This window comes from Anomaloglossus baeobatrachus, chromosome 2 (genome assembly GCF_048569485.1).
Source record: "Anomaloglossus baeobatrachus isolate aAnoBae1 chromosome 2, aAnoBae1.hap1, whole genome shotgun sequence".
NCBI lineage: Eukaryota > Metazoa > Chordata > Amphibia > Anura > Aromobatidae > Anomaloglossus > Anomaloglossus baeobatrachus.
The window spans coordinates 759,195,017-759,207,504 of NC_134354.1; the positions used below are offsets into that span (position 1 = coordinate 759,195,017).

Here is a 12,488-nt window from a genome sequence, read left to right on the forward strand (position 1 = left end):
GATGCGGTGTTTTCGCCGCATCTGTTGCATAGGTTTCACAGCACGATTGAGCCGCACGGCTCAAACCGGATGTGTGAAAGCAGCCTTATACAAAGCAACGTGCAGCTGTAATTGCTGCAAAAGGAGGCTCTACAAAGTACTGACTTTAGGGGGGGTGAATAGTTATGCAAACTGAAGTTTTTAGTTATTTTGTCCTATTTGTTGTTCACGTCACAATAAAGTGAGAAAAAAAAGTAGTTTTTTTTACATGACCTAATGAAAACCCTTAAAAAAAATATAAAAGTGAAATTCCAGGTTGTGAGATAGCAAAACATGAAAAATGCCAAGGGGATGAATATTTTCACAAGGCACTGTATAATGCCTCTTGCCTGATGATTACTCTGCGGTCTCTCTGCAGTGATGACCTTCCACGAGTCATCTCTTGATGGTGAACATTTTTACTTTCTTAGCAGAAAATTGTCATTATTTTGTCATGGAGGATTATAGCGAGAGCAAGAGAGGAGACTCTGGAGAGGAGCTATTACAGTTAAGGGCAGCACGGTGGCTCAGTGGTTAGCACTGCAGTCTTGTGGTGGCTCAGTGGTTAGCACTTCAGTCTTGTGGTGGCTCAGTGGTTAGCACTGCAGTCTTGCAGTGCTGGGGTCCTGGGTTCAATTCCCACCAAGGACAACATCTGCAAGGAGTTTGTATATTCTCCCTGTGTTTTGAGTCTTCTTTCTTTAGTGTTGTAGGGGTTAAGGACTGTTTCCTATCTAGCTGTTCTTTTTAGCCTTAATCTCAGGTGTCGCTTTTTGGTGATCACTTCCCTATGCTATAAAAAGTCACTTGACACTAGTTATAGATTGTCATTAATTTCTGACCACTTTGGAAGGAGCCTGTCTCTGGAGGAGGCTGAGTCGTGACAATAGCAGCTGTAATGTTTAGCTGCATTGGAGGAGCTTAAAGTGTTTTCCTTTTTGTCTCCCTTCCCTTTTGTATTATTGCAGTGGTGAGACTAGTGTTCTCTCTGGCCCTTCTCACTAGCCAAGGTGGGCCTAGGTCCATGACAGCGACTGGGAGAATGGCCCGTACAGAGACTTTAGGGAACAAAAAGTACAGACTCCGATGAGTTGTAGGAGGTGTCCCCTCTCCCTAATGCCCGGGCTATCCTTCTATACTGTTCCCGTTGTTACCCTTGTGTTGCACTGCACGCTTATCGTCTGTGCGCTCTGGCGTAACAATAAGGCTTTGTGTCACAGATATCAAGGTACGTTTTATTGAACTTCATAAGACCTACATGGTCATACAGATGGCTTAGGAGCATTGATCCTACCAACAGACTCCAATTAAGAAGAAAGCACAGATAGTCTACTGTGTTCACGGTTTCTCTTCTACTTTTAGTTTTAATTTATCATTTTGGGGATTCAGCATTCCAAAAATGTAAAAATAAGACACACAGGGTGGTCTAAAAGTAGGTGGACAGTATGTGTAATAGGGTTGTCAAACATGGTGTAAAGTGAAACTGACTCAGTTGCCCTTAGCAGCCAATCAGATTCCACCTTTCATTTTCCAAAGAGTCTGTGAAGAATGAAAGGTGGAATCTGATTGGTTGCTAAGGGCAACTGAGTCAGTTTCACTTTACACCATGTTTGATAACCCTGTTACACATACTGCCCACCTACTTTTGGACCACCCTGTATTATAACTTTATAATACCTTTTTATATGATCTCTGTGTCACTTGTGGGCCACGCTTGATAGACAGTCCTGTGGTGACCAGCCGATGAAGGTCGCAGCATTTGGCTACACAAGCTGCTCCCTGACTTTCCCTTTTGAGGTTAAGCCCTTTCTCTTTAGGATCCTGCGAATTTCCTCACCTTTCAGCTGTTAATCATCAGCTCTTCTCTTTGTGTCTTTAAATACTCTCATTCCCCTTGCTCTGTTCTTGTGATAGGCCTAATACCCGTAACAAGTCCTCAGTGCAAGCAGCCAGCTTGTATTCATCTGGAGAAACGTTGTTGTTGCAGTTCCTTTTTCTTGAGTCATCTGGAGATGTTATTTGTTTACTTTCCCCCGTGTGTTCTTTACTGTTTAGTGGGGTTGACTAAACGCTCATCGTATCCGTTCCCTACCTAGGGCCAGATCAGGGTCAGGTATCCTGCTCGGCGCATAGGAACCTATCTAAGGTGGTGAGGAACCCCAGGGACCAGCAGTAGCTTTGGTCAGGGGTCACCATTTCCCCTTTCCCTAGACACAGGGTTTCCCTTCTCTTTCGCCATTCGCTTGGTACTTCACCGTACCTAGCGTGACACCTCCACACACTCTCCCACAGATATAGAGACAATTGCCTTGATAAAGTGACGAATGTCACCTTCAGAGCTGCGCTCTATTGCAAATTTTAATGGTCGCTGTAAAAGCTCCGCAAATAGGCACCATGGGGTTAATCAGTGATCAGGGGCGGCACGGTGGCTCAGTGGTTAGCACTGCAGCCTTGCAGCGCTGGGGTCCTGGGTTCAAATCCCACCAAGGACACCATCTGCAAGGAGTTTGTATGTTCTCCCCGTGTTTTCGTGGGTTTCCTCCGGGTTCTCCGGTTTCCTCCCACACTCCAAAGACATACAGATAGGGACTCTAGATTGTGAGCCCCAATGGGGACAGTGTTGCAAATGTATGTAAAGCGCTGTGGAATTAATAGCGCTATATAAATGAATAAAATTATTATTATTATTATTATTTCCTCCCCACCCCCCCTAGATCTCTGTTCTAGGCCAGTGTTGGATTATCAGATGCCAGATTTAAAGAATTTCACCATATATTTTCTGTAGTTATATAGGAAGGAAGACGTCTCCTCCATGGCTGGAGGTGATCCATTACTCGAGGAGGGCATATCGCACAGCGCCGCTCATTCTTCATAGATTATTGCTTTCTGCGTTTGCAACCTATTGACCACTGTCAGCATTTTTTATTTTTATAAATGCTGCGGATTTAATTTTCCTTCTTATGTCGCGTGTGCTCCGCATTACAAGAAGACCGACTCTTCCACCCTGAGGAGAGATATATGCTGCATACTCTCCAGCTTCTATCCACATGAATGCCTCCTATCCAGCAGCGCTAACACAAGTCTATGAGCCCTGGAGGGGTGGGGGGGGGGGTATATAGTATTTATTCTGTCACCCCTGGATTATATTGTCCTCCAGTAATACCATGAGTGACTATCGCATTTAAGGCTCACATGGTTATTTACAGACCCTATAGGAAGACACATAAGTATTTTGGTGGAGCCTGATCTAAATTTTGGATTTTACCCTCGTGGGAATGTCTCTCCCAGTAATATATAGGCTTGATTAGTGCATATGAGCACAGGTCCTATTCCTTTTCACCTGGTTTCCTCCTTTTCTGTAGCCTGTTTTTTTTTTTTTCTCTGCCCTCCCTGAGACTTTAGATACTGTGCCTTCCTCTCTACATTGTGGAAATCCATTTGTAACATTTGTAGTTGGGTAATTCTTGATAATTGCTATTATTTATGCTTCTAAAGATGTGCACTAGTATGTAATGCTCAAGGCTGGGACATCACGTGATGGGTATCAGGAACCATCTGTGATACTGAATATTTGGAGCACTGCCTTTTTTTTTGTTTTCTAAATTCTTTTATATTGAGTCTATAGTTTTACAAGGTTTTGAACCCACTTACTATTCTGTTACTGTGCTGATAGATTGGTAGATAGACAGACAGATACAAATTATATATATATTTATGTAATAAATAGGCAAATTATATAGATATGAAATGATCATCGAAAAAGGAAAGCTGCGCATTAATTGACGTGCAAGATTTTTTAACTTTTATTAAGGTGCAATGCAACATGTGGGTTCGTAAGCTTTCGCAGTAATGTGGTTCAGTGGTTAGCACTCACCGTACATTGGCTCAGTTGTTAGTACTGTACAGTGGCTCAGTGGTCAGCACTGCATGATGACTCAGTGGTTAGCACTGTATGGTGGCTCAGTGGTTAGCACTTCACAGTAGCTCAATCATTAGCACAGTACTGTGGGTCAGTGGTTATAACTGTATTGTGGTATAGTGGTTAGCACCTCACAGTAGCTCAGTAGTTAGCACAGTATGGTGGCTCAGTGTTTAGCACTTCACAATAGCTCAGTGGTTAGCACAGTACAGTGGCTCAGTGGTTAGGACAGTACTGAGGCTCAGTGGTTAGCACAGTATGGTGGCTCAGTGTTTAGCACTTCACAGTAGCTCAGTGGTTAGCACAGTACAGTGGCTCAGTGGTTAGCACTGTTGCTTTGCAGCACTGGGGTCCTAGGTTCAAATGTCAGTTCACTTTTGCAATGAGATATGATTTGTCATGGCTGGTGCGCACACACAGATTGGCATATTATCTTATATATATTCTATACAGCAGCAATGCAGACCGAGTGTCATCTACTCAATGATTGCATACATCCTGGTAACCACAGTGCAGGACTTGTATGTATGGATGGATGGATATAAGTGTGCAGCAGCCTCTGTAAGCTCTAAGATATATGGAAACACTGAATATATGAAATGTAAACCGCATCACTGTATGTGTGACGCCCTGGACCCCAGGGGTCACAGGTAACAACACCTACCACATTACACCCCCATCCCCTGTGAGGACACACAGTCACCCGAAAGGGAGACCTGATGCCTCCCTCAGGGCCAGTAGGGCACCGAGGAGTTTTCTGTCCTGAGGCAGGGTTTTAAGTTGTAGAGTTACAGTGACAGGAGGTGTAGAGGAGCAGAGCTGTCAGGGACCCGGGTTGGAGCCTGGGATCCCCGTAACGTCAGGCAGGCAGACGGTGGTGGCCACCTGCAGGAGTACCGGTATAGCAACCGGCGGAACCGTAGGGACTGGGCCAGGGTTGGAGCCCGCCGGCCCTGAACCGGGGAGTCAACCGTTTACCGGAGCACCAGAAACCGGGTACTCAGACCCTGTCCTAGCTTAGAAGCCACTGAGTGTAGGCAAATTAACTGATTGCAGTCTGGACCTCACGGGTTCATCCTCACCCAAAGTCCCGAAAGAAGGCAAGAGCCCACCGATACCGGGTGAGAGCCACCGCCAAGGGCCAAACATCCGACAGGCCAGCGCCTGCGGGCGCTCAACGCCGGGGAGCGGGCTACCACTGCCCAGGCAGGGGAGCCGAAAACCACAACAAGAGGTGCAAGGGAAAGGGGCCACCATCAACCTAACAGGGGACATCAGCAGCTGGCTGCGGGACCCGACCATACCCGAACTTTGGTTTACCAGTGACTCTGAGTGAGAATTAATCGTGAGTACACCAGTGCCATTCCGGCACGACACCGCACCGCAGCACGGCACCCTTCACCCGACAACATCATCGCCCGTCCCACCGGGCCCCGGGATACACCGCCCCTACCCACGGAGGGGCTGACATCCAGGCTGCGCCTTCAACACCGATCCCGGGAGCCCACCTTCACTCCAGCCACAGCGGTGGTGCATCCCGTCACCACGACCCGTGGGTGGCGTCACGACCCGTGCGACGACAACGTGGCCCCCGGCTGCGCACCTCGTCCCACACCACCACCACCCCACTGCCTCCCCTTAACAGAGCGACGTGGCCCCCGGTCCAGAGGCGCTCGAGCCACCGACAACCCGAGCCCGGACCTCGAGCGGCTCGGCCTGAGCTGCAGAGCGGCCGGGCCCCTCTCAGGGCGGTACATATGAAGGTGCTCAGCGCACAAACTGACCATTTGCTGAGAGCCCACCCGCCACGACAAGGCGTACCTTTCTTTGTCCAGAATTTGTGGCTTAACAAACACCGCCGCTCGTCATGAATTTAGGCAAAAATGGAGTGAAAATGTCACAGAATTATGCAACTTTTTAAAGCTTTTTGTTCTAGAATACTGTGATGTATCAGGCCCAATGTTTGCATAGATCTTAGCGCACACAGATAGATGAAATTGATGGATTAATATGGGATTTATATATCTATATATATATATATATATATATACTTTTTTATAGATACAGTGTTGTGTTATATATATTTATTTATGTTTTTTCACCTTCTTGTTATGTTTTATAGGCAGTACGAGTGGTGATGTTCCTTCTAGCGGTCGAGCATCTAAAGCGCCATCTAAGAACATGTCTATCTATGACGGTAAGTTCCGTGTTCCTTATGAAGTGTGTCCGACCTGTCGTGAGTAAATGGAGAAGTATCTTGTGAAGAACTGAACCATGTCCATACTTCTGGCTACACTGTGTGATAACAAATATGGCCGCCCTTCGCTTCCCCAGACCTTCCTTTTCCAGAAGTAAAGGACCCTACAACTTCTATTCACTGGAGACTTTACTCTTTAATTCACTAACCCCCTTCTTTATGTGACGCGGTCTGCAGCCCCCGCTTTCCTTTGTTAATAGACCCTATGAAGCCATTGACCAGAGAATTAGGAGAAGTGGATGATTGGGGTTTAGTGTAATCCCCGGCTGTACCGGTTTCTATAAGACACAAGCACAGAAAGTTACGAGCAGCTTCGTGTTCTCGCTCTCGGGGTCTTTAGAGGATACACAGATAATTGGGCTGAGCTCTAACTCCAGGTGGACCCAGAGAGATGTATTCAAGTTACGGAAAGTCGTGGACGGCAGGGATAATTTGTAGACGTACGGTGCATTATTGTGGAGTCAGTGCTTTTGTAATAGGCATTATATATCACGCATAGACCAGAACTTTTTAAAGGGAATATGTCAGCAGGTTCTTGCTATGTAATCTGAGAGCATCTTGTGAGTAACCAGTGATTGTGGAAGGTGCACAACCCCTGGCTTTGGTAGAGATGGAGGGCATGTAGCAAAGCCAGGTAGGACTGGGTTATCTTCCAGCACTGCAGGTCTTAATTAGGTGCACCTGACTAGCTATGTCTAGAAAGCCAGGCTATGTGTTCCCTAGAGGGTCAGCTAGGGAACTGATCAGTCTCGTGTTAGAGAGGAAAAAATGCAGTGTAATGATGGACAGTTGACCAGAGCCTGAGCGGTCTTCTCACTCGTGAGTAAAAAGCACTTGGCTAGCTATGTCTAGAGGAACCGCAGAAGGCATATTATGAACTTTGCCTCCAGCACGCCAAGCTGAAGGCGCACATTCTGGCACATTTGGGCGTAACCCAGTTTGGTGCACCTCTGGCTCTACCAATGGCACAAGCCCACTCAGTCCTAGATGTTTGACCTATTACACCTGGACCAGTAATGGCTGAAGCCTGAAACCTGCTCTCTGGCACAGATGGTAGTGGACTTATTTATACACTCATTATAGTGAGACGGCCTGTTAGGGATACCCAAAAGAAGCGGCCCAAGTTCATCTCTGAAGGGCATCCAAAGGCACAGAAGGGGTCAGAGCTGGGTTCAAGGGGTACGTATCGTAATATTGGCTGTTGGAGGTGTCGTGCCTCGGGTCATATATCAGCCAATTGCTCCTTGGCCAATAGACTGCTCCGTAGGCTATCGCTACTTTTACTTCGCCTACCCTGCCTGCAGCAATGTTCCTGATCCTATAGCAAGGGGCCTCAGATATGCTGCGTAACTGTTAACTGTGTCCTAGTGAAAGGACCTCTGGACTTCGGAAGTTTGATAACCCTGGTAGGGGTCCACACTTTCACATGTTTTATTCCCTGGGAAAGTAGTGGGTGTCAGGTATATTCCTGATGAAGATGCCAAGAACTTAGATATCTAGGTCTAGAGAGCCAGGCTGTTGTGTTCCCTGGAGGATCAGCTATGGAACTGGTCCGGAGTCTGGTGTTAGAGAAGAAAAAAAGACTGTTTAATGGTGGACAGTACTCTGTATACAACATGCAGCTGTTCTATCTGTATTATGGAACCCTCCAACCCCTTGGTGTTACACTATTTGCAGGCACGTACTGATATGACTGTACCGCTGTTGGTGCAGGCTTGCCTGCATATTAACATGACGTTTTTGAAGCCCTTTATTAGGGTACGCTCACACGAGCGACAAAAACGGACGAGAGCAATGCGAGGAATTCTCGCATTGCACTCGGACCAATACTAGTCAATGAGGGAGAGCTGTTGGTCAGCTTTTCTTGCATCCAGATTCTGGATGCGAGAAAAGCGGCAGCATGCTGCGATTTGATCCAGAATACGTCCGAGGCTCGCCAATACAAGTCAATGGGTGCGAGGAAAAATCGGATGTCACACGGACGGCACACGGACCATCCTAGTGACATCCGTTTTTCTAAATACAATCCTATCATGTAGCACAGAACACTGTAAATTCTCCTGTACATGACTGTAAATGAGTAACAGCTGCTGTGCAAAAAAAACGGATTGCATACTGACAGCATACTGACAGCACACTGAGTGCACACTGATGACAAGTGAGAAAAATTCATCCGACTCTCGCAAACGAGAATGGGACCGTTTTTTAATACGTTCGTGTGAGTCCAGCCTTATACTGAGCCTTCCGTCTCACCGTATTCGCTTCTGCGCATGCGCCCGCGTCCATGGCACCCGGGCGTCGCTATGAACCTTTCACTTCTCTCCCTGACACACTGCGCGCGCGCGCCTGCGCCTCCACACGCATGGTCCGGACCACGCCAGTGTTCAACACAGCTGATTGTAAGTAATCCTTGTTCTTTCCTTATTTATGAACCTGTTCCACAGTACACTCTATTCCCCTGACGAAGCCGCAGCGGCGGCGATACGCGTGGGGTGATCCTTGTACCCACCCTTATGCTCCTGCCACACTGTGGATGCTCTGCTCTACCCGGACCCAGCCGTCCTCCCTCATTTCTATCCTTCCTGCTGCCCCATTGGGCGCATACAGGTTCCTTTATTGCTGGTTTCTGTGTGCTCGATTCTTGTGCGTCCCTCTTCCCCCCCCCCTTGGGAACAGGCTACACTTGGGCTGCCCTGTACCTTGTGGAACTTGCGGATTCCCTCCTGCAGGACCTTGTAGCTATTATGGCTACACATGGGCTTTCATTGTAGTTTTTGAGGTATATCGGCTTCTTTAATCAAATGCATAGTTATTTAATCTGCATTGTACCTTGCTATTGTCGTCCAGGTGTGGACTGTTCTCATACATATATATTGCATGACATATCCCTGGATTACTGGTATCCCTCCAGGTTTTCTATTCTTCTGTACTTTTTTCTCCCCTTGTGGCGGGGCATTATCACCATTACCGTGTGGTAATTATTGTGTTGATGTGGGTACAGGATCCTGTTCTTGTCCATGTTTTAATTGTTTTTAAATTATACTAGTATTCTGTGAATAAAGGTTTTTTTGCATATTCTATTATGGGTTGTGCGTTATATGCAATGTCTTTTCTCTCTTCCTAACCCATAATGGTGGACAGTAGACCAGAGCCTGAGCGTTCTTGGAGCTCGTGAGTAACCAGCACTTGGCTAGCTATGTGTAGAGAGCCAGGCTGTGTGTTCCCTGGCGGGTCAGCTAGGTAGCTGAGGAGTCCAGTATTGGAGAGTAAAACTGACCATTTTATGATGGACAGTTGACCAGAACCGGAGCAGTCTTGGTGCTTGTAACCAGCACAGCACTGGGTTATCTATGTCTAGAGAGCTAGGTTGTGTGTTTCTTGGTGGGTCAACTAGGAAGCTGAGGAGTCCAGTATTAGAAAGGAAAAAACAGTTTCATGGTGGACTGTTGACCAGAGCCTGAGCAGTTTTGGTGCTAGTGATTACCCAGCACTTGGCTAGCTATGTCCGCCAGGCTGCGTGTTTCCTGGCAGGTCAGCTAGGGAGTTGTGGAGTCTGGTATTAGGAAAAACAGTTTAATGGTGGACAGTCGACCAGAACTTGAGCGGTCTTGGTGAACGTGAGGAACAAGGACTTGGCTTGCTATGTCTAGAGAGCCAGGCTGTGTGTTCCCTGGCGGGTCAGCTATGGAGCTGAGGAGTCCGGTGTTAGGCCCTGTGCGCACTTACCGGATTTTGCCGCGGATTTTCTGCGGATTTGCTGCATGTTTCGCTGCAGGAAATGTTCATAACATCTCTGCAGTGAATCACCAGCAAAACCTATGGGAAAAAAAAATCCTGTGCGTACTATGCGGATTTTGACAGCTGCATGTTTTGCTGTTGGATTCCCGCAGCAAAAACAAGTGCATGTCACTTCTTTCCGCACGTCGCTGCAGGATTTCACTCCATTGACTGCAATGTAATCGTGAAATCCCGCAGGGAATAACACAGGCAGCAAATTCTGTGCGGTTCATAGCGTTTACCTGCGTTATTCCCTCCGGTATTTCGCGGTTTACCTGTGGTAATGTACATCGCCTGTCTGCGGTTTTGCAGGGAAGCGAAGTCATTACAGGAAGAGGAAGCGGAGCAGAGAGTAAACACACACAGATCACACACAGACATAGAACACATACATATCATACTCACACACAAGACATATAGAATACACATACAAATCAAACGGAAATATAGAAAAAAAAAACACGTGGGCTCCGCCGTATTGTTACCTTCCAGCCGAGGTAAACACACAGCGGCGGCCCGGTATTCTCAGGCTGGGGAGGGCTAGGGCCAGTGTTAATGCCCCCCCCCCCCACACTCAGCCGATAATATCAGCCCGCAGCTGCCCCGGGACTGTTGCATCCATTATGCGGCAGTCCCGGAGTGTCCCCGGCTCTTCCTGTTGCCGTGATGCTGTGGCAATCAGGGTAATAATGAGTTAATGGCAGCGGATCGCCGCCACTAAGTCCAGGCTTGATCATGGCAGCGTCCATGAGACAGCTTACATGATCAACCCGTAAGAAAAAAGTGAATAAACACACACACCGAAAAATCCTTTATTTTAAATAAAACACAAAAAAGCCCCTGTTTCACCACTTTATTAACCCCTCCCAAAACACACAGCTCTGACGAAATCCACGTGCTGCGATGCTTGCATCCAGCGGCGACTGACACACAGCGCTGAATGCAGCCTCGCAACGAGACAGCATAGAGGTAACCACAGGGCATTTCCCATGGTCGGTAATGTGAACACACTACCGCCGGTAGAAATGCGGCGTATCGATTGTTGATTGATCTGTCCTCTATCTCTCTATCTATCTATCTATTTATCTATCTATCTATCTATCTATATATCTATATCCCTATCTATCTATATCCCTATCTATCTATCTATCTATCTATCTATCTATCTATCTATCTATCCCTCTATCTATCCATCTATCTATCCCTCTATCTCTCTATCTATCTATCTATATCCCTATCTATCTATCTATCTATCTATCTATCCCTCTATCTATCCCTCTATCTATCTATCTATCTATCCCTCTATCTATCCCTCTATCTATCTATCTATCTATCTATCTATCTATCCCTCTATCTAGCTATCTATCCATCTATCCCTCTATCCCTCTATCTATCCCTCTATCTATCCCTCTATCTATCCCTCTATCTATCTATCCCTCTATCTATCTATCTATCTATCTATCTATCCCTCTATCTATCCCTCTATCTATCTATCCCTCTATCTATCTATCTATCCCTCTATCTATCTATCCCTCTATCTATCTATCCCTCTATCTATCTATCCCTCTATCTATCCCTCTATCTATCTATCCCTCTATCTATCTATCCCTCTATCTATCTATCTATCTATCTATCCCTCTATCCCTCTATCTATCTATCCCTCTATCTATCTATCTATCTATCCCTCTATCTATCTATCCCTCTATCTATCTATCTATCTATCTATCCCTATATCTGTCTATTTATCTATCTACTATCTATCTACTATCTATCTATCCCTCTATCTATCTATCCCTCTATCTATCCCTCTATCTATCTATCCCTCTATCTATCTATCTATCCCTCTATCCCTCTATCTATCTATCCCTCTATCTATCTATCCCTCTATCTATCTATCTATCTATCTATCTATCTATCTATCTATCTATCTATCTATCTATCTATCTATCTATCTATCCCTCCATCCTTCTATCTATCTATCTATCCCTCTATCTATCTATCTATCTATCTATCCCTCTATCTATCTATCTATCTATCTATCCCTCTATCTATCTATCTATCTATCTATCCCTCTATCTATCTATCCCTCTATCTATCTATCCCTCTATCTATCTATCCCTCTATCTATCCCTCTATCTATCCATCCCTCTATCTATCTATCCCTCTATCTATCTATCCCTCTATCTATCCATCTATCTATCCCTCTATCTATCTATCTATCTATCTATCTATCTATCCCTCTATCTATCTATCCCTCTATCTATCTATCCCTCTATCTATCCATCTATCTATCCCTCTATCTATCTATCTATCTATCTATCTATCCCTCTATCTATCTATCCCTCTATCTATCTATCCCTCTATCTATCTATCTATCTATCTATCTATCCCTCTATCTATCTATCCCTCTATCTATCTATCCCTCTATCTATCTATCTATCTATCTATCTATCTATCTATCTATCTATCTATCCCTCTATCTATCTATCTATCTATCCCTCTATCTATCCCTCTATC

At 45.8% G+C, this 12,488-nt stretch overlaps 1 protein-coding gene across 1 annotated transcript in view; it reads left to right on the forward strand.

Moving 5' to 3' along the window:
- Positions 1–12,488, forward strand: part of MRE11 (MRE11 double strand break repair nuclease) — a 314,955-nt gene that overhangs the window by 197,830 nt on the left and 104,637 nt on the right. Inside the window, exon 16 of the mRNA XM_075337495.1 lies at positions 6,060–6,134. Within this exon, the coding sequence (XP_075193610.1) occupies positions 6,060–6,134 (75 nt within the window). The remainder of the gene's footprint in view (positions 1–6,059; positions 6,135–12,488) is intronic.